The following is a 14,815-nucleotide window of genomic DNA, read 5'->3' on the forward strand; positions in this document are numbered from 1 at the left end:
AGATCTGCAGTGAGAATATACGGAGTAGAGGTTTAAAGCTTTAAAAACATCTCCACCTTGGGTTTGGGCCTAGGCCTGAAGAATGGCTGAATACAACCTGAGGCGGACCTTTCCCCCGCTGAACTTTGTTAGTAAGTACTAGTATAACCAGAAATAATATTACTGAATTCTTCTTATTGAGTGTGAGACTAATTTCCTATAGTGTCGTTTCAGTCTCAGGTTTGACTGCAACCTTGCGAAGTTAGCCTTAACAGCTTTTATAAATACACTCAACAGCAGGAATGATCACGCTACTGAATCACGCAATAAGTCAAGTAGGATAGTTATGAATCGATATTGGCCGAAGAAGCATGAGCGCAAGTTATTCAAACTGTCGAAAGATTTGAGAAATGATTAGTTGAGCTTCCCCATTGTTCGCGGCGACATTGTTCGACCGGTTCGTCGTATTGGGACGTACAAGCAACACCTATCAACACGGATCGCCATACCATGAAACCTAGGATGCTTGCAATAACCATCGCTTTATCCTTGATTAGCGATACTAGTACACGGAAGGTTCTATAGCATTCCTGAAAAATTTGAGCTGTCGTGTGTGTAACCAGCAGTCAGGACACCGTTACAAGTACATGAATCCTATCATTCCACACTCGTCTCTACATACGAGTCAATTTCAATAAGTATACCATAATGACGTGTTTGTATCCGAGTCCCATATCAGAATTACCTCTAGACTTTCAGGCTCCGTTCCCGTTCGGCGTAACTAATCCATCCTTTATGACCCCATCCTCAATCTTCTGAACCGTCTCAACATCGTCTTCGAGCTTAATCTTGCTCATCTCCTTGATAAAACTACTCCCCCAAAACGATGCACTGTACTTGTTCACATACTTGAACAGCTTGCGATGGTTTTCCGCCCGGACACCCGCATCCATGGTAACAGCCTCATGAATCGCGTCAGCGACCTGCTGCGAATCCCACGGATTGATAACAATTGACCCGTTCAGACTCTGCGCAGCACCAGCGAACTCCGAAAGGATCATGACTCCTTGTCTTGCTTGCTGACAGGCGATGTACTCATATGATACCTTAAAAAAAAAAGCTATGAGGAACTGCCTCACAAAAGACAGGGGAAGTACGGACCAGATTCATCCCGTCCCTTGTACTGGATACCAGGCACACGTCACTGACCGCATACAGCGCGCATAGCTCGTCGAACGGCAAACTCTTGTGCATGAAATGAATGGGCATGAACTCGACAGTCCCAAAGCGGCCATTGATCCTTCCAACGAGTTCGTTAACCGTCGATCGTAGATTCTGATACTCCTCCACGTCCTGCCTCGATGGGACCGCTAGCTGAACGAGAACCACTTTGCCAATCCACTCTGGATGCTGTGTCAGAAACAACTCTAAGCCATGGAGCTTTTGCGGTACGCCTTTGATATAGTCAAGCCGATCGACGCCCACAATAACCTTGACACCGCCAAACCGCTGTTCTAGTTGACCAATTCGGGATTTGACAGATTCTTTCTTGAGGTTCTGGAGTATTCGTTAGGACAGTGGGCTGTATGCTGAAGCAGGTTACTCACATCTATGAAAGACGCGGGCTCGATGCCGATGGGAAATGTGCCGACATGGGCTAGTCGGCCTTCGAACTCGACTCCATTAGGCATAGTGGGAAGACCAAGGATACGGGTGCATGAGGAGAGAAAGTGCCGGGCATAGTCGTATGTATGGAAGCCGATGAGGTCGCAGTAAAGAATTCCGAGAAGGATTTCGCGTCGGACCGGGAGAATTCTAAAAACTATAAGCGAGCGCATCAGATGAGAGAACGAAACTTGCCTGTATATCTCGCTGCTTGGGAACGGCGTATGTAAAAAGAAACCGATTTTGATTCCTGGAACGGTTTCTGCTTTGGTCACCGTAACATCCTCGCCTTCAATGCCCTCAGCAATCTTAGACAGCTCCTTCTGGGTATAATGGCTTTCTGTCTGCGCGCCGTTAATCAGACCACGTAGGAGCATGGGAAGGAGCATGAGATGGTAGTCTTGCACCCACACCATCGATCCCGGAGTGAGTTGCATCTTGACAGCCTCTGCAAACTGCAGATTTGCCTGCCTGTACGCCAACCAGTTCTCCTCGTCAAAGTTCATCTCGCCGGGGTGGTAATGGAACAAAGGCCATAGAATGGAGTTGGAAAAGCCGTTGTAATGACGGTCCGCAACGTCATCGTCGAGGTATACGGCCTGGCAAGAGTACTCTTCCATCAGGCGCTTGTCGACGTGGGCACGGTCGCGAACGGGAATGAAGAATCCTGGCCAACCAATCCAGGTGAAGTTGAGCGACTTTTTGAAGCCAGAAAGTGCAGAAACGAGACCACCAGAGGACATTTTGAAGTGATACTCGCCTGCAGCATCCTTGGTGATAGTGATAGGGAGACGGTTGGATACGACGATGAGGTGGCCGCCCTCCATGGCTGGGTCGATGGGAGAGCTGGACATGGGATACCGGGCCGTTATATACTCTGGATGTACTCGGCTGGACACGCCCAAGATTCCCAACAAAACGCCAGATCAGGAAATTATCGGATTTGGTCCTGGACGAAGAACGTGTTTTCGACGCCGGCTTCTGTGCGAAATACTGAAAATTTCGTATTATTCCGTCGCGAAAATAGAGAAGAGATAACGGGAAAAGGAGGAAATTAGGCAACCTTGGCTGCGTATTATATACTGTAGAGGACGTAATGAAAAGCAAAGGCGACCGTCATGTATGACGATGACATGAGACGTCGGGGACTGCCGGACCGTCAATGCCGATTATTTTCCGGATACAAATTCAAGCAATACAGTATACGTATGGTATTCCAGTAAAGATTACGATACATGAGTGAGCACGAATATATCTAATCGAACAGACCGAAGCCCTGTAACAAACGTTCGTCAGATACAATCGTCACCACACGAGGATCAATTCTTACCATGTCATCGTCAGATTCTTCTTCCTTCTCTGGCTCCTTCTCCTCAACAGCAACGGCAGCAGGAGCAGCCTCGGAAGCAGCAGGAGCAGCAGCAACGGCAAATGCCTCGGGGTTGGCAAGGTACTCCTTGACCTAGAACGAAATCAGTATATGAAAAAAAGCGTACGGATCGAAAAACAAACCTTCTCAGATCCATCAAATGTATACTCGGTAGCCAATGAAACGGCAAGGACATTCTTGTAGGCGTTGACAAGCGAGTGAACCACAGATACGATGGTAGGGTAGTTGAGAGCAAGGGAAATAGCCGCGATGGTCTTGATACCGCTCAAGAACCTGTCCACGAGCTCCTGCTCATCAACATCCAGAACGTCAGGCGAGAACGAGTTTCCAGAGTCGAAGATCTGGACAACTGTCATTCCATAGGTGAAGGGGGAAATATTAAGCATGTTCAACAGGGTTGCCTCCGAAGTTCCCACACGAGTACCAGCTTGCACGACCTTGACGTCGGAGACGATTTCAATCGTACCACGGGCAATCTTGGTAGGGATACCAAGAGCTTGGAAGAAAGATGTCTTTCCGGGTTCCATACCGGTGTTACCAGCAGGGACAGTGACGTCCTTAGGGGCAAAGGCACCAGCACGAGCGGGGGCAGCGACCTTGTTAGCGACGATAAGGTCGCGAACATCCTTGAGATCTCCAGCGGTGAAGACGAAACCAATGTTACCCTTGATGTGGGGAAGGAGACGTTCGAACTGGGGGTACTCGGAGAGAATGGAACGGAGAGCACGTCGGACCATGGTGTTCTTGCCCATCAAAACGACACCCTTGCCACGGAGAGAGACACGAATCTGATGCATCTGGTTGGAACCGACATTGTCAACGTTGACAAGGAAAATCGACGCTGTGTAACTGTCAGTCCGTTGTATAAATGAGTACCGGCAAAGACGTACGGTACTTGGCCAAGAGTTCCTTGAGTTTTTGGAAGTATAACTCTTTGTCAGCGCGAGAAGCTCCCATTTTGTTTTCTGCAGACCGATGAGAAAAGGCGTCGTATACATATCAACGAAACATACAATGTGCTGGAATTATACAGAGATAGTGCCTCCCTATTGGTCTCTGCTTGTCGTCAGCAACAACTTCAGCAAAAGGAGTCAATAATACTCACCACGGAGTGCCAATGGATTTTTCAAGACGACTAAAGTGAGAAAAGTAATACAGCCGGTTTCCTTTCTGTGTATGCCTACCGTGGGAATTGTGAATAAGGTTTGAGGGTTCCCGGCATTTCCCGTTTCCCTTCGACTAACGACAACGAAGTCCTACTAGTCGTTATCTGCCGCCGTGCTCGACGGCAAGGCTCTTCCAGCCGCAGGGACGCATTCACTTGCAGATAAGCGTTGTCGCCGTTACTATATCTCGCGCCAGCATCGTCTCACATGCAATGGAATGTTGAGATGGGTCCAGTCGACAGCCCGAAATTTGGACGGCTGCGGCACTCTTCGGTATATACTGCTTTCTTGCTGGTCGGCACAGTCTTTTTGACTCCCTTTTAGTCGCTATATTGCGTACAGAGCGCGTCACGGTAATGTGACTATAGCCAGCTCGCGTCGCGCCCTTCCGGAGCGGAATTATTCTCTTTCGACACTCAGCGCGCATCTAATGTCGGATAATGGGTCACCACCTCCTGTGTCTGGTGCCACTCTGCTTTCGCTCTATCGTGAAGTTAAACAAGCACATCAAGTTTCCTCTCTGAGCCACAACCAGCTCAGTAGACTTCTACGTTTGTACGGAGAGCTTGCTACAGATTCGGATGGGCATTCTGAGCAGGGAACATCTTCAAGTATATATTGGGCTTTTGTGCGCGAGGTTGCGTCGGATACGGAGGCGCTGGGGTATGAGCTTGGTGAAGAGGATCGATGTTGGGCACTCTGGGGATTGGTCGCGTCTTCCTCGACAGGTAGCATCTTTCGTCGTGTCCTTATTCTTTTGCTAACTGTCGACACGTAGATCCAACGTTTCTTCGACTTGCAAGACAGCACTATGAATATCTCCGAATGTCACCCATCGATGTCAACCTGCATCTCGCTTATTACAGGATTCTCATGTCACTCGGAACCTCACAATCTGCGGCTGAAGTGCTTCACCATGTATCCTCCATCTTCGAAGCATCTTCTAATCCAGCATCCGAGATCATAGAGTTCATCTGGCCAATAGTTCTCAGCCAAGATGTCCCTGACGCAGCCGGAGAGCATGTTCTCAGCATGCTTTGGACTCGATTGAATCAGTTCAAAGGGGCCAATTCACATCTGAAGCGTGTACCAACCCTGGGTGCAACTCGTTCCCTCGATGCCCATTCTAAAAGTTATGGTCCAGCAGCGATCGATGTTGAGCACCTCGCCGCAGGGTTTGGGATGGCATTTCTCCCCCATTTCTACGTGTCACTTCCGCTTTCCGTTCAGCAATGGGTTAGAGCCCAGGCGTATGATGTTTTTAACCCTCAAAGCAATGCTTCATGGAGATGGCGGCAATTAAAACTATTCCTTCTCTACTCATCCATGTCATCAGGGACACTCGACCAGTGTTTGACTTCCCTGACGGAGAAACACGACCATCTGGCGTTGGGTTGGTGCACAGTGCTTGTGTTGGCTTCTCTGGAAAGGCTTGTCAAAGATGGAGAATCGTCATCCCCCCCAACCCTGCAGACCGTACTGCGTAGTTTGTGGAGGGCCTGGCAGTTGTCTGCTCAGGACAGCCTTCGGCCGCAGTTCGTTGAACGGGCAGTTGTGGCATCCTTTCTTCGACTAGGCGTTCACACATCCGACCGAAGCCTCGTAGATATATGTCGCCGCTACATCTTGTCTGAGGACCTATGGACGATACGGAAGGACCATACTAGAGCTGAAAAGACTCAGATTATCTCTTTAGCGGCGGAGTTTGTGGTGTGCTACTTCCGGTGCATCAGCCCTAGGTGGGATGACGCTCTGCGCGTCCTCAGTATGGCATGCGATGGACCGAATACGAGTGATGTGCTGGGAGTAATTTTTCGGATGATCATGACCGCAGACACACACAGCGTTTTTGCATTGTATCTCCATTCTCAAGAAGCAGGGATTGCATTGGCTCCCAGCATTGTATGCACACTCGGGTTCCTGATGGCTCCCATTCAGCCGGAACGTTCCATACTTTTTCTTCACGACACTAGAATTCTCCGTCAGCGGCGTACACAGCTGCTAGAAGCCATCAGCCGGTCCCTATTTCGACATGGTGTTCACTATCTATCTGAATCTTCTAGTGGTACCATAGGCAATCACTTCCTGCATTTGCCGGATTCGGAATATTCGTCTCTCCTTATTCCAAGGAATCAAGGGCACATACAGCATACCCTCACTGTGATAGGTCGATCTGGACACAGCATGAAGGCCTTTGGTGCGGTTCAGTGTATTCATCGTTCGAATCCAGGGTTCTTTTCTATCACCTTCCTTACGGGTTTTGCCCAACTGCTGGTTCGGCGGAGGCAATTCAAACTCGCAGTTCGTCTTTATACAACACTGCTTGAGACGGGGATAGATGTCGGGAAACTCGAAACACTTCGCCAGCAGCTGGTGTACAACATTGCTCGAAGTGGTGGGACCCTGGCCGCTCGGACCATTGCAAGATCAACAACGACCGATACTCGTGAACGGATGGCATCGTACTCTTCATTTAGGTTGAAAGACCCCCCTCGCTCTACGGCGATAGGCGTCTTTTCGGCTCTACGCGAAGCACCCAGCGATGTTGCAAGCATCAAGCTGGCTATCTATATCCTTACAAAAGCTAACCGTCCCATCGCTGCACGAAATTTATACGCCCAGTCACTTCCATACCTGGACATACAAGCTCGAACTCATGTGGGAAACATGATCTTGCATCGCACATTTCAGAGTTTCCGCATGCGTAATGCGCAGCTCGTACGGAAGGTAGTTGCTAATCGGGATTATTTTGTGAAGCGTTTTGGCTTTGTGGAGGACCGGGTCACGCTCAATATCATATTGAAAGCGGTTCTGCGATGGACGACAGCGGTCGATGCTGCTGCGGCAAGGATGTTATTTGATGAGATGGTGAGGCTGGGCTATCCGGTTGATGCGCGTTGGCTTCCGCGAGGGGGGGATGTGCCATTTTCGACACCGTCAGAGTCGAGGATTGGGTTTACGACTCCAGAATTGGATGCAGATATTTCATTCGAGAAGCACGTAAGGCCGATGTACAAGATGTTCATTACGGCGTTCTTTCGGAGGGGCGATGTGGAAGCTGCGAGGTTGGTGGTCGGAATTTTGAAGACGGAGGTTGCAAAGCGGCGAGCGCCTGTGCGAAAAGGGCGTAACATTCGTACATAAGGATTTAGGTATCAGAATGGAAATTTGTACACTGATTTCAAACGACATTGTGACTATTTGTCATGAAGCCTATGCTAGCTTTGAGGATACGTTCAATGACGGCCAACTCCTCATCGTTGCGAGGACCATAGATCATCAAGTACTCTTTCGGCAATGGGACGTACTTGTTGACTCCGCTCAGTGGGTGCCGCTCTCCCCAGCCTTTTTCGATAACTGATGGAACACAGTCGAGTTAGGATCGAGAGAAAACCGAGACAGACTCACCAAGCTTGCAGTCTTGGGGCGACAGAACGAAATGCATGGAGTGGTCAGGTGGATGAATATGGCCAATCTCGCGCAATGACTGCTCGGCGGCTTTGTGGGGCGCCGGAATAGATGAGTGGATATGCATTCCCTGGACATGGCGCTCATGGGGCGACGTTAACAGCTCCACCAATGACGAGTTGTCTACACTGAGCTTAGCGAACAGCTTGTCAAGTTTCTGCACGGATATTGGAATAGGTAGCGATGGGTAAAGTAAAGAACTCACCTCTCTCATAGCAGCATCTGGCGCCTGCGTGAGCTGCCTGTGTGGGATCGGATGCCATCCAGTCGTCGGTCTTTCGCCCTGTCGCTTCGGAATATCATCAAGCCAAGTCTCTTTATTCGGGTCTTGCTGGTACTGCTTCGTCGACGTGGTCTCGCGACCAAATGGCCAGACGGCGAGAGCCATGAGCCATCCGATAGGGTTGTATGGGAAGCCGCCCTCTCCGAGGCTCATATACTTGGCGTAGTTGTCTATCATCCATGGGGTCGACAGAGCGACTGCGGTGGTGAAGGCAATGGCTCGAGGATACCTCTGCAGAATACCTTGAGCATTGAGGAGGACGGGGCTGATATTTTGTGGGTTCAAGTATAAGTTCATCATGATGGCAGTGGGGAATCATTCGTTCTTATTATCAGTGAAACAAATCGTCTCAGTCTGGAAGGGGCGCGACTCGCGACGTCAGATACAAGCTATACACGTGCCACTCACGCTCATCAACCCTTTTACGTCAACATTTTTTGCCTTTCTCTTTCATGCCTCCATTTCCTGCGGGACCTCTCCCAATACCTGCCCGTAACTCGTGAGTTTTTGGCAGTTATTCGTTCTGCTTTTACCCACTGCCTCTTAGTCGAGTTCACGGACACATCGCAGGCGTACCAGTTGGCTCAATTTTCCCCGGTAGACTACAAGTTCGTGCAGCAGGCTTGCACAACCCTCCTCGCTCTGGTATCTTTGGCACCTCGAAAGAAGGCGGCGCGTACTCTGTCGTTGTGTACGTATCTGGTTTCTTTGTCACAACTCGCGCTGATTGTCGCAGGTCGGGTGGCTACGAGGACGACGAAGACCATGGAACGTACTTGTGCGCCCCTTTCCCGTTTCCACGTGCTTAACGCTCACGGACGACGCATCTAGCACGTATACTGGCTCAGGTACTTGCTATCAACCCTGACGTCATTGGCCCTACTTATTTTTGGACTAGGCGGAAGAACTGAGGGTTACAACACTGTACAAGTCGCAGACCAGGAGTGGAAACGGGGGAACAGGACTTTGAAGGTGTGTTGGCTCATTTTACCAAGACTCATTGTTGAAATATCTGTAAAGATGTCGGCGACAACGGGAAATCCCGTTCGTGTCATCCGAGGGCAAAACAACTCTCGTTATGCACCAAGTGAAGGGTACCACTGTCATTTCTGCATTCATTGGTCGTTCCTCATCTTTACACAGGTACCGTTATGATGGTCTATACAAAGTCATCAAGGTTGGTATCTTCGCCGCCGCCTTCTCCAATTCTAATGCATGTCTTCACCTCTAGGCTTGGAGGCAACGCGGCCAAACAGGCTTCAAAACGTGTCGATTTCTATTTGTCGTTCGTCTTCATTCGTCTCCCTTTTCAATGGATGCTAAGTTTCCTCTAGCTCCTCGAAGGGAATGCCCATCTCGGAAAACCACCTGACCCCGACGAAATCCTCAGTCTGCTCCGCTTCGACGAAGACCTTGATGATGATGGCGGAGATGTGGCTGCCTCAGACTCCGAGGGCGATAATTCTTCGACGCGTCGAAGTACATCTGTCTTGAGCACAAGCTCTTCGAAAAGCCGACCCAAATTCAAGCGTCGCCGATCATCAAGCACGCCAAAACCCATAGTCTCATCAAGCCGCGTCGCCCCTCCTCGTCCAGTCAGTCCTCTGATTCGTGTCAAATTTGAAGGAACACCCCGTGAGCCCATTATGGCCGATATCAAACCCGCGAAACGCGTCAAACTGGAACAGTCTGAAGTCGCCCCTATCGCCTGTCCTCCTCTGGTTGATGCCAATGTGCCAGCTACCCCTGTTAAGGAACGAATACGTACAGAAAGAGAGCTGTTTGATAGGATTAAAGGCAAGCAAAGTATTTCCAGAAGGTAGAGCAAGGTAAATCTGTCACTTTGAGCCTTTTCTTTGGGTTTTTGGAACAACACTGTTCATTTATCTTGCTATGTATATTCATCTATCTTGCATTTATTCATCTGTTTTTCATCTTGTATTTCTAGTCTTGTCCATCCTCTTGCTAGATTAATTTTGTGCTTTGTAACAATGTATTCATATAGTATATAATGCTGTCTAAGCAACTTGTCATACAAGTTTGATGTTGTTGGAAGGACAGAGGAGAATGTAAGAAAGAAGGAATTAATTGGCCTCTCGAAGGAGAGGTGTCATACTTAAATACACTTTGTACTAGTTCTAGAATTTACTATGAATTACTCTATATGTCTACTTTGCGGTCCAAAGATGAAGCCACTGACTAATGCTGAAGCTTCAAGTACATTCTTGTACTCACTCGGGATTGCTATCCCAACACTTCCCCTCAATTCTGAGTCCCTAGAATACCTGCAGATAAATGTTCATGTAGTGGTCTTTGTTAGAGATATAGGGTTTCTGTTGGAAAATGGTGTATCAGGTTCGTTCCCAGTGTCACATGCATGGTAGCAAGCCAATAGTATTGCGCTTGGCTGAGCTCTGCAAATGCATGAGGATCTATGCTACAGTACCTACTTTTATACTAAATGTACTTTTACTAGAATCTTCCATGCTTTTCCTAAGACTTCTACCTTAATAAGCAGACTCGGCATGATGCCGGATTGCCAAATCCCAACAGTTTCTTATTTGGATGACCATTTCCTATTCATGTGTATCACATAGTGATCACATGTATATCATGTGATCACCATGGACTTGAATATATACTGTACTATTTCAACCATAAGTTCAGCCACTGTTAGGTGTTAGGACAGTAGTTCACTCAGTTGTCAGTTCAGACACTGATGTCAGGCATTAGGACTTATGAATTCAGTTCAGTTCAGTTGGCATGGCCTGTGCTGACCATCATGACAAAGAAGTATTGATGCAGAATGATGGTAGGAGCCTTGAGCACACTGAATTGCAGAACCATACTCTTGATCCTTTATGTAAGCCACTAACTCTATCGACTTAAATCGTGTTAGGATCGCTACTCGCACTTTGGTAGACGATACTCTAACAGGTCAAAGGCGATGAAAGTCGATGGGACAGGTAGTCACGAAGAACGGAGTTCCAAGAATCTTCAGACTGGCTGGGTAACCCTTGGGCCATGGGCATCTAGAAAAAAGAAGCTGCTTAAGCATTTCAAGAATAACTGGCATGATATGAAGTTTTGGAGCCAAGAAGTGTTGAGATAGCAATCCTGAGTTAGTGCTTAGAATGCACTTGAAGTTTTGGCATTAGTAGTGGCATAAACATTTAACTGCAAAAGTGGATATACAGAGTAATTTGTAGTAAGTTCTCGAAGTAGTATAACTTGTATTTAAGTATGATGCCTCTCTCTCTGAGAGGCTAATTAATTCTCTCTCTCACATATTCCTCTTCTGTACTTCCAACAGGTTATGGGCCTCGGCCTTAACTGAACTACTTATACTGTTATCTACTTCGCACTTTTGTACATTACATACACATAGAGAACCACATGGAAAGTCAGTCCATTTACAGAATTGACCCTCTTAAGGGCCTGGAAAATTACCTGATGTGGAATATCAAGATGATCGATATTCTAACCGAATTTAGGTCTAATTGATTATGCAGGACAGAAGCACTCCAGCCCTGGCAGAAGCAGCACTGGTGGCAGATTGGAAGAAGAGCTGATAGGAAGGCTCTTTCAACAATAAGGTTGTTATGATTTTTCCATTTTTATCTCTTCAGTGCTTGTCTTTATCTTATCAGTGCATCCAAGTGCTGGGACAGTTCACACATTGTTAATGCACAACTCTCACATTGGTGCTGTGAACACATGGACATTGTACAATTCTCTTTGTTTCATGCATGGTTACCAAACCCTTGTAGTCTATTATTAGCATACTCAAAGTATATTTAAGTAGAGCCTCAGCTGGCCTAAACCCCAGCTTTGGCTAAGATTTAATCTACCCAACTCTAAAAGCTCCCTGCTCCTGCGACTAAGTGTCTAACTGCCTGCTCATAAGACCGGCATTGTCCTACATTGTGAACAACCACCAAAGTGCGAGTGGTGCATTCCCTTGTTTGATATTGTTTGTTCGAGTTAGGTGGCTAACAATTAGCTGAAGCTTTCTTATCATCTCCTCGTCGTTGTCGAATGACAGTGACTGATGCATGCCCATATTATCTCTCAAAAACACTATCACTATCACTGTAGCCTTTGGGCTTTTCAGTTTCACCATCCTATTGTACTGGATCAGGAGAATCTTCTCCTGTTGCTGACACAGGGATCGTGCACAACTACCATTACAACTCATTCCACATCTACTGGTACTGTACTATGTACATCCATACCCACACACTCAAGTAATCCCATTCCTGACCCTTCACGATGGAAGACCCATCATACCCATCCTGTCCCAGTACTCCAGTTGATCTGGATCAGTTCGACATTGTGGAGTCCGTACCAGAATCTGAACACTCAAGTGCAGGGTTCACACCTTTCGCTTGCCAGCCAAGCCTCCCAGTCGAGTCAGAACCCAAAGAAGAAAGGGATTTTGCAGGCCATATCCGACATGGTGGTACCATCGATGACCTTGTCCCTATCGTCATGGACTGAAATGACCCCTGACTCCTGTACTGGAAGCTTCTACCTCTCAGTGCTCCAAGCATACAAAGAGGCAGTTGACAGAGTCCACAATGATGGAGACTCAGATGGAAGATCTTACCATCCTAGGTCCCTGTCCCCAGCTTCCTCCACAACAATTTGTCTATGGACCACTCGACACATGGAGTAGGTACCAAGCCTTGGCCTCCTTCTTGGGGGAGACAGACCCAAGAATTACCTGCAGAATAACGACGAAGCTCTCGAGCTGCCAGATCTGTTGTGAGGGATACCACCCAAGCAACCAAGCAAAGCCTTGAGCCCTACATACCTGCCCGCTTCCCCCACTACTGAAGACCAGCACAGACAAGCTGTCTGGGACTGGATCAGAGCAACCAATGACCCTATCCCACTCCTCAAGCCAGTGCAACACCATGAAGGTGTCCCTGCTGATCCACCATACCTGTGATCCTCTTAGACCAAGTACACCCCCCTGGAAACACCGAGCGATCTATTGTCACTTGAAAACCAATGAATTAGTGATGCGCTTACCAGCCCCATCATCCCATTCGAGTGACCTTGGACACAAGTCCATCTTACACTCATCGAGTCCAGACTCAACATACAGTCTGCCAGGCTCTCCTCAGAAGTCAAGGCCCTATTTGGAGGCTGGAAGAGCAGCAGCAGCATGCTTGAGAAGAGGTATGAGAGTGGGAGTGTGAGTAGTGGCCCCACAAAGCCTGCTGCTATGCTATGGCATACTCCTGCCCTCTGGCAGACAATTCCTATGCTGATGAAGCTATCCATGTAGGAGGATACTACAAGGAGATTCTGAAGCAGGTCCATCTTGTCTTGGATAGATGAGTAGAGACCATGCTCATACTTCTATGGGGACTAGGATGAGATGAACTGTTTGATGCCATAGCATATGGCATTTGAACCAATCCCTATTGGCTGATGACAGATGCAGGAATAGATTATGCAGGGGTGAGATTGATAGGAGATCAGTATATCATGACAAATATCATGATGGTTGAGATGTACTGCCTAACGGCAAACATCTGGAACATCATTTATCCAGAAGACTCCAAGGAGCTTGGGGCACCCTACCGACAGGCTGGCACCTATGCCACAAATGATGCCATATGGAACAATATGAGCCATAGGCCCAAGGAGCTGACCACAGCTAGGCAGAAGGACAACCCTGGCAACCAGGCTGACATGTCCACCACCCAGAAGCCATCCCAGTCATCCACGCCACCACCACCAATTCTCTAGCACAGTCACCCCAGTGGTTACTCAAGTCCCCATCTGTAACGAGCATGCCGACGGAAACCCGACTTCCACTCAACCCAACAAACCACAGCCCGGAAGCCTACGGATTCCGATTCCCAGTTTCTATTTCATATTCCATTTCATATTCCATTTTATATTTCACTTCTCCATATTAATTTATCAATAGCCCGACATCGGTAGCGAACATGTCATCGGACCCCATCGGCTACCGACCGGTAGAATACATCCTCCGACAACCCTAGAATGTAGACCACTCCGAGTAGGAACTAGATCGGACTCCTAACTAGTATATAAGCCTTAGAATTACACTGTAGATACTCAGTTCGAATATCAACTTGGTTCAGCCCAATCTCTCTCTCTCTCTGACTCTAAGTCTAACTCTCGTTCTCCAGTCCGCGGAACTCCGATCCGTTGGACTTATCTCTTACCTCGTCTCTGCCACTCCGCGGACTTCCGTCCGTATCCATCTTAGGGCTTCGGCTCAGGGGTGACGTTGCTAATAGCTTCGCCTATGCCCGACGCATCCCGCGGCATTCCGCTACGTGCACTTACTGCCGCAATCCTATTGGCACGATCCTAACAGTATATTCGAACTCAAACCCTTGAGTCGAAATTTCTTCCTAACCATGTCTTCTACTTTCACTGTTCCTCCAGAAACCAGCCGCAACTCCACGGTCAACAACCGAACCTACACCATGGACGATATCCCTGCCTCTGCTTCAAAAGAGGGTCCCCTTCTCTTCAGATCGGATTCCGCCCCTCGCCAACAATCCCGCAGGGAAACCTACCTTCACAGTGGCTTCACTGCTCGCCAATCCGATGCTAACCGATCGCCTAACCCCTTCCTAGCCCAGCGATCAGAATCCAATGGCTGGGGCGAGTATCGAAGCGACCCCCCGCGGAACCCAACTACCTCTCTGTTCGATGATATCCAAGGTCGTGACGACGACGACGACCAAGGTTCGGAAGACGGGGAATTCCCCCCTCACACGCCAATGAATGGCCGCGGCAACCCATCGGGAAATCCGGGCGGTGGCCCACCCAATCCTGGTGGCCCCGGAGGCCCTGGTGGTCCCGGTGGTC

The 14,815-nt window shown here is 48.4% G+C and overlaps 6 protein-coding genes across 6 annotated transcripts; 2 read left to right on the forward strand and 4 right to left on the reverse strand.

Annotated features, from left to right (window-relative positions):
* Window positions 1-734: 734 nt before the first annotated feature.
* On the reverse strand, window positions 735-2,471 carry EV420DRAFT_1476141 (glycosyltransferase family 20 protein; the record flags this gene model as incomplete). The annotated part of the gene is made up of 3 exons (XM_060469310.1): window positions 735-1,085; window positions 1,141-1,536; window positions 1,587-2,471. The coding sequence occupies 3 exons, from the start codon at window positions 2,469-2,471 to the stop codon at window positions 735-737; spliced, it is 1,632 nt and encodes a 543-aa protein (XP_060335868.1).
* Window positions 2,472-2,698: 227 nt separating this feature from the next.
* Window positions 2,699-4,215, reverse strand: EV420DRAFT_1062379 (ribosomal protein L10-domain-containing protein). The gene is made up of 6 exons (XM_060465580.1): window positions 4,140-4,215; window positions 4,048-4,088; window positions 3,925-3,999; window positions 3,157-3,875; window positions 2,975-3,106; window positions 2,699-2,920 (listed from the first exon to the last, which is right to left on the reverse strand). The coding sequence occupies exons 3-6, from the start codon at window positions 3,989-3,991 to the stop codon at window positions 2,900-2,902; spliced, it is 939 nt and encodes a 312-aa protein (XP_060335869.1). The 5' UTR covers window positions 3,992-3,999; window positions 4,048-4,088; window positions 4,140-4,215; the 3' UTR covers window positions 2,699-2,899.
* Window positions 4,216-4,248: 33 nt separating this feature from the next.
* On the forward strand, window positions 4,249-7,375 carry EV420DRAFT_1303136 (uncharacterized protein). The gene is made up of 3 exons (XM_060468426.1): window positions 4,249-4,473; window positions 4,525-4,928; window positions 4,979-7,375. The coding sequence occupies exons 1-3, from the start codon at window positions 4,418-4,420 to the stop codon at window positions 7,342-7,344; spliced, it is 2,826 nt and encodes a 941-aa protein (XP_060335870.1). The 5' UTR covers window positions 4,249-4,417; the 3' UTR covers window positions 7,345-7,375.
* Window positions 7,363-8,459, reverse strand: EV420DRAFT_1062550 (uncharacterized protein). The gene is made up of 3 exons (XM_060465581.1): window positions 7,874-8,459; window positions 7,609-7,825; window positions 7,363-7,557 (listed from the first exon to the last, which is right to left on the reverse strand). Exons 1-3 carry the CDS (start codon window positions 8,249-8,251, stop codon window positions 7,382-7,384), a joined length of 771 nt encoding a protein of 256 aa, XP_060335871.1. The 5' UTR covers window positions 8,252-8,459; the 3' UTR covers window positions 7,363-7,381.
* EV420DRAFT_1638287 (PUA-like domain-containing protein) lies at window positions 8,404-9,774 on the forward strand (the record flags this gene model as incomplete). Its single annotated transcript, XM_060476815.1, has 9 exons — window positions 8,404-8,450; window positions 8,499-8,642; window positions 8,688-8,729; window positions 8,783-8,799; window positions 8,850-8,923; window positions 8,972-9,045; window positions 9,095-9,128; window positions 9,183-9,236; window positions 9,286-9,774. 9 exons carry the CDS (start codon window positions 8,404-8,406, stop codon window positions 9,772-9,774), a joined length of 975 nt encoding a protein of 324 aa, XP_060335872.1.
* Window positions 9,775-12,602: 2,828 nt separating this feature from the next.
* Window positions 12,603-13,282, reverse strand: EV420DRAFT_1476144 (uncharacterized protein; the record flags this gene model as incomplete). The annotated part of the gene is made up of 4 exons (XM_060469311.1): window positions 12,603-12,677; window positions 12,768-12,899; window positions 12,989-13,014; window positions 13,063-13,282. 4 exons carry the CDS (start codon window positions 13,280-13,282, stop codon window positions 12,603-12,605), a joined length of 453 nt encoding a protein of 150 aa, XP_060335873.1.
* Window positions 13,283-14,815: the final 1,533 nt, after the last annotated feature.

The sequence above is a fragment of the Desarmillaria tabescens genome (assembly GCF_030435595.1).
Source record: "Desarmillaria tabescens strain CCBAS 213 chromosome Unknown EV420scaffold_6, whole genome shotgun sequence".
NCBI lineage: Eukaryota > Fungi > Basidiomycota > Agaricomycetes > Agaricales > Physalacriaceae > Desarmillaria > Desarmillaria tabescens.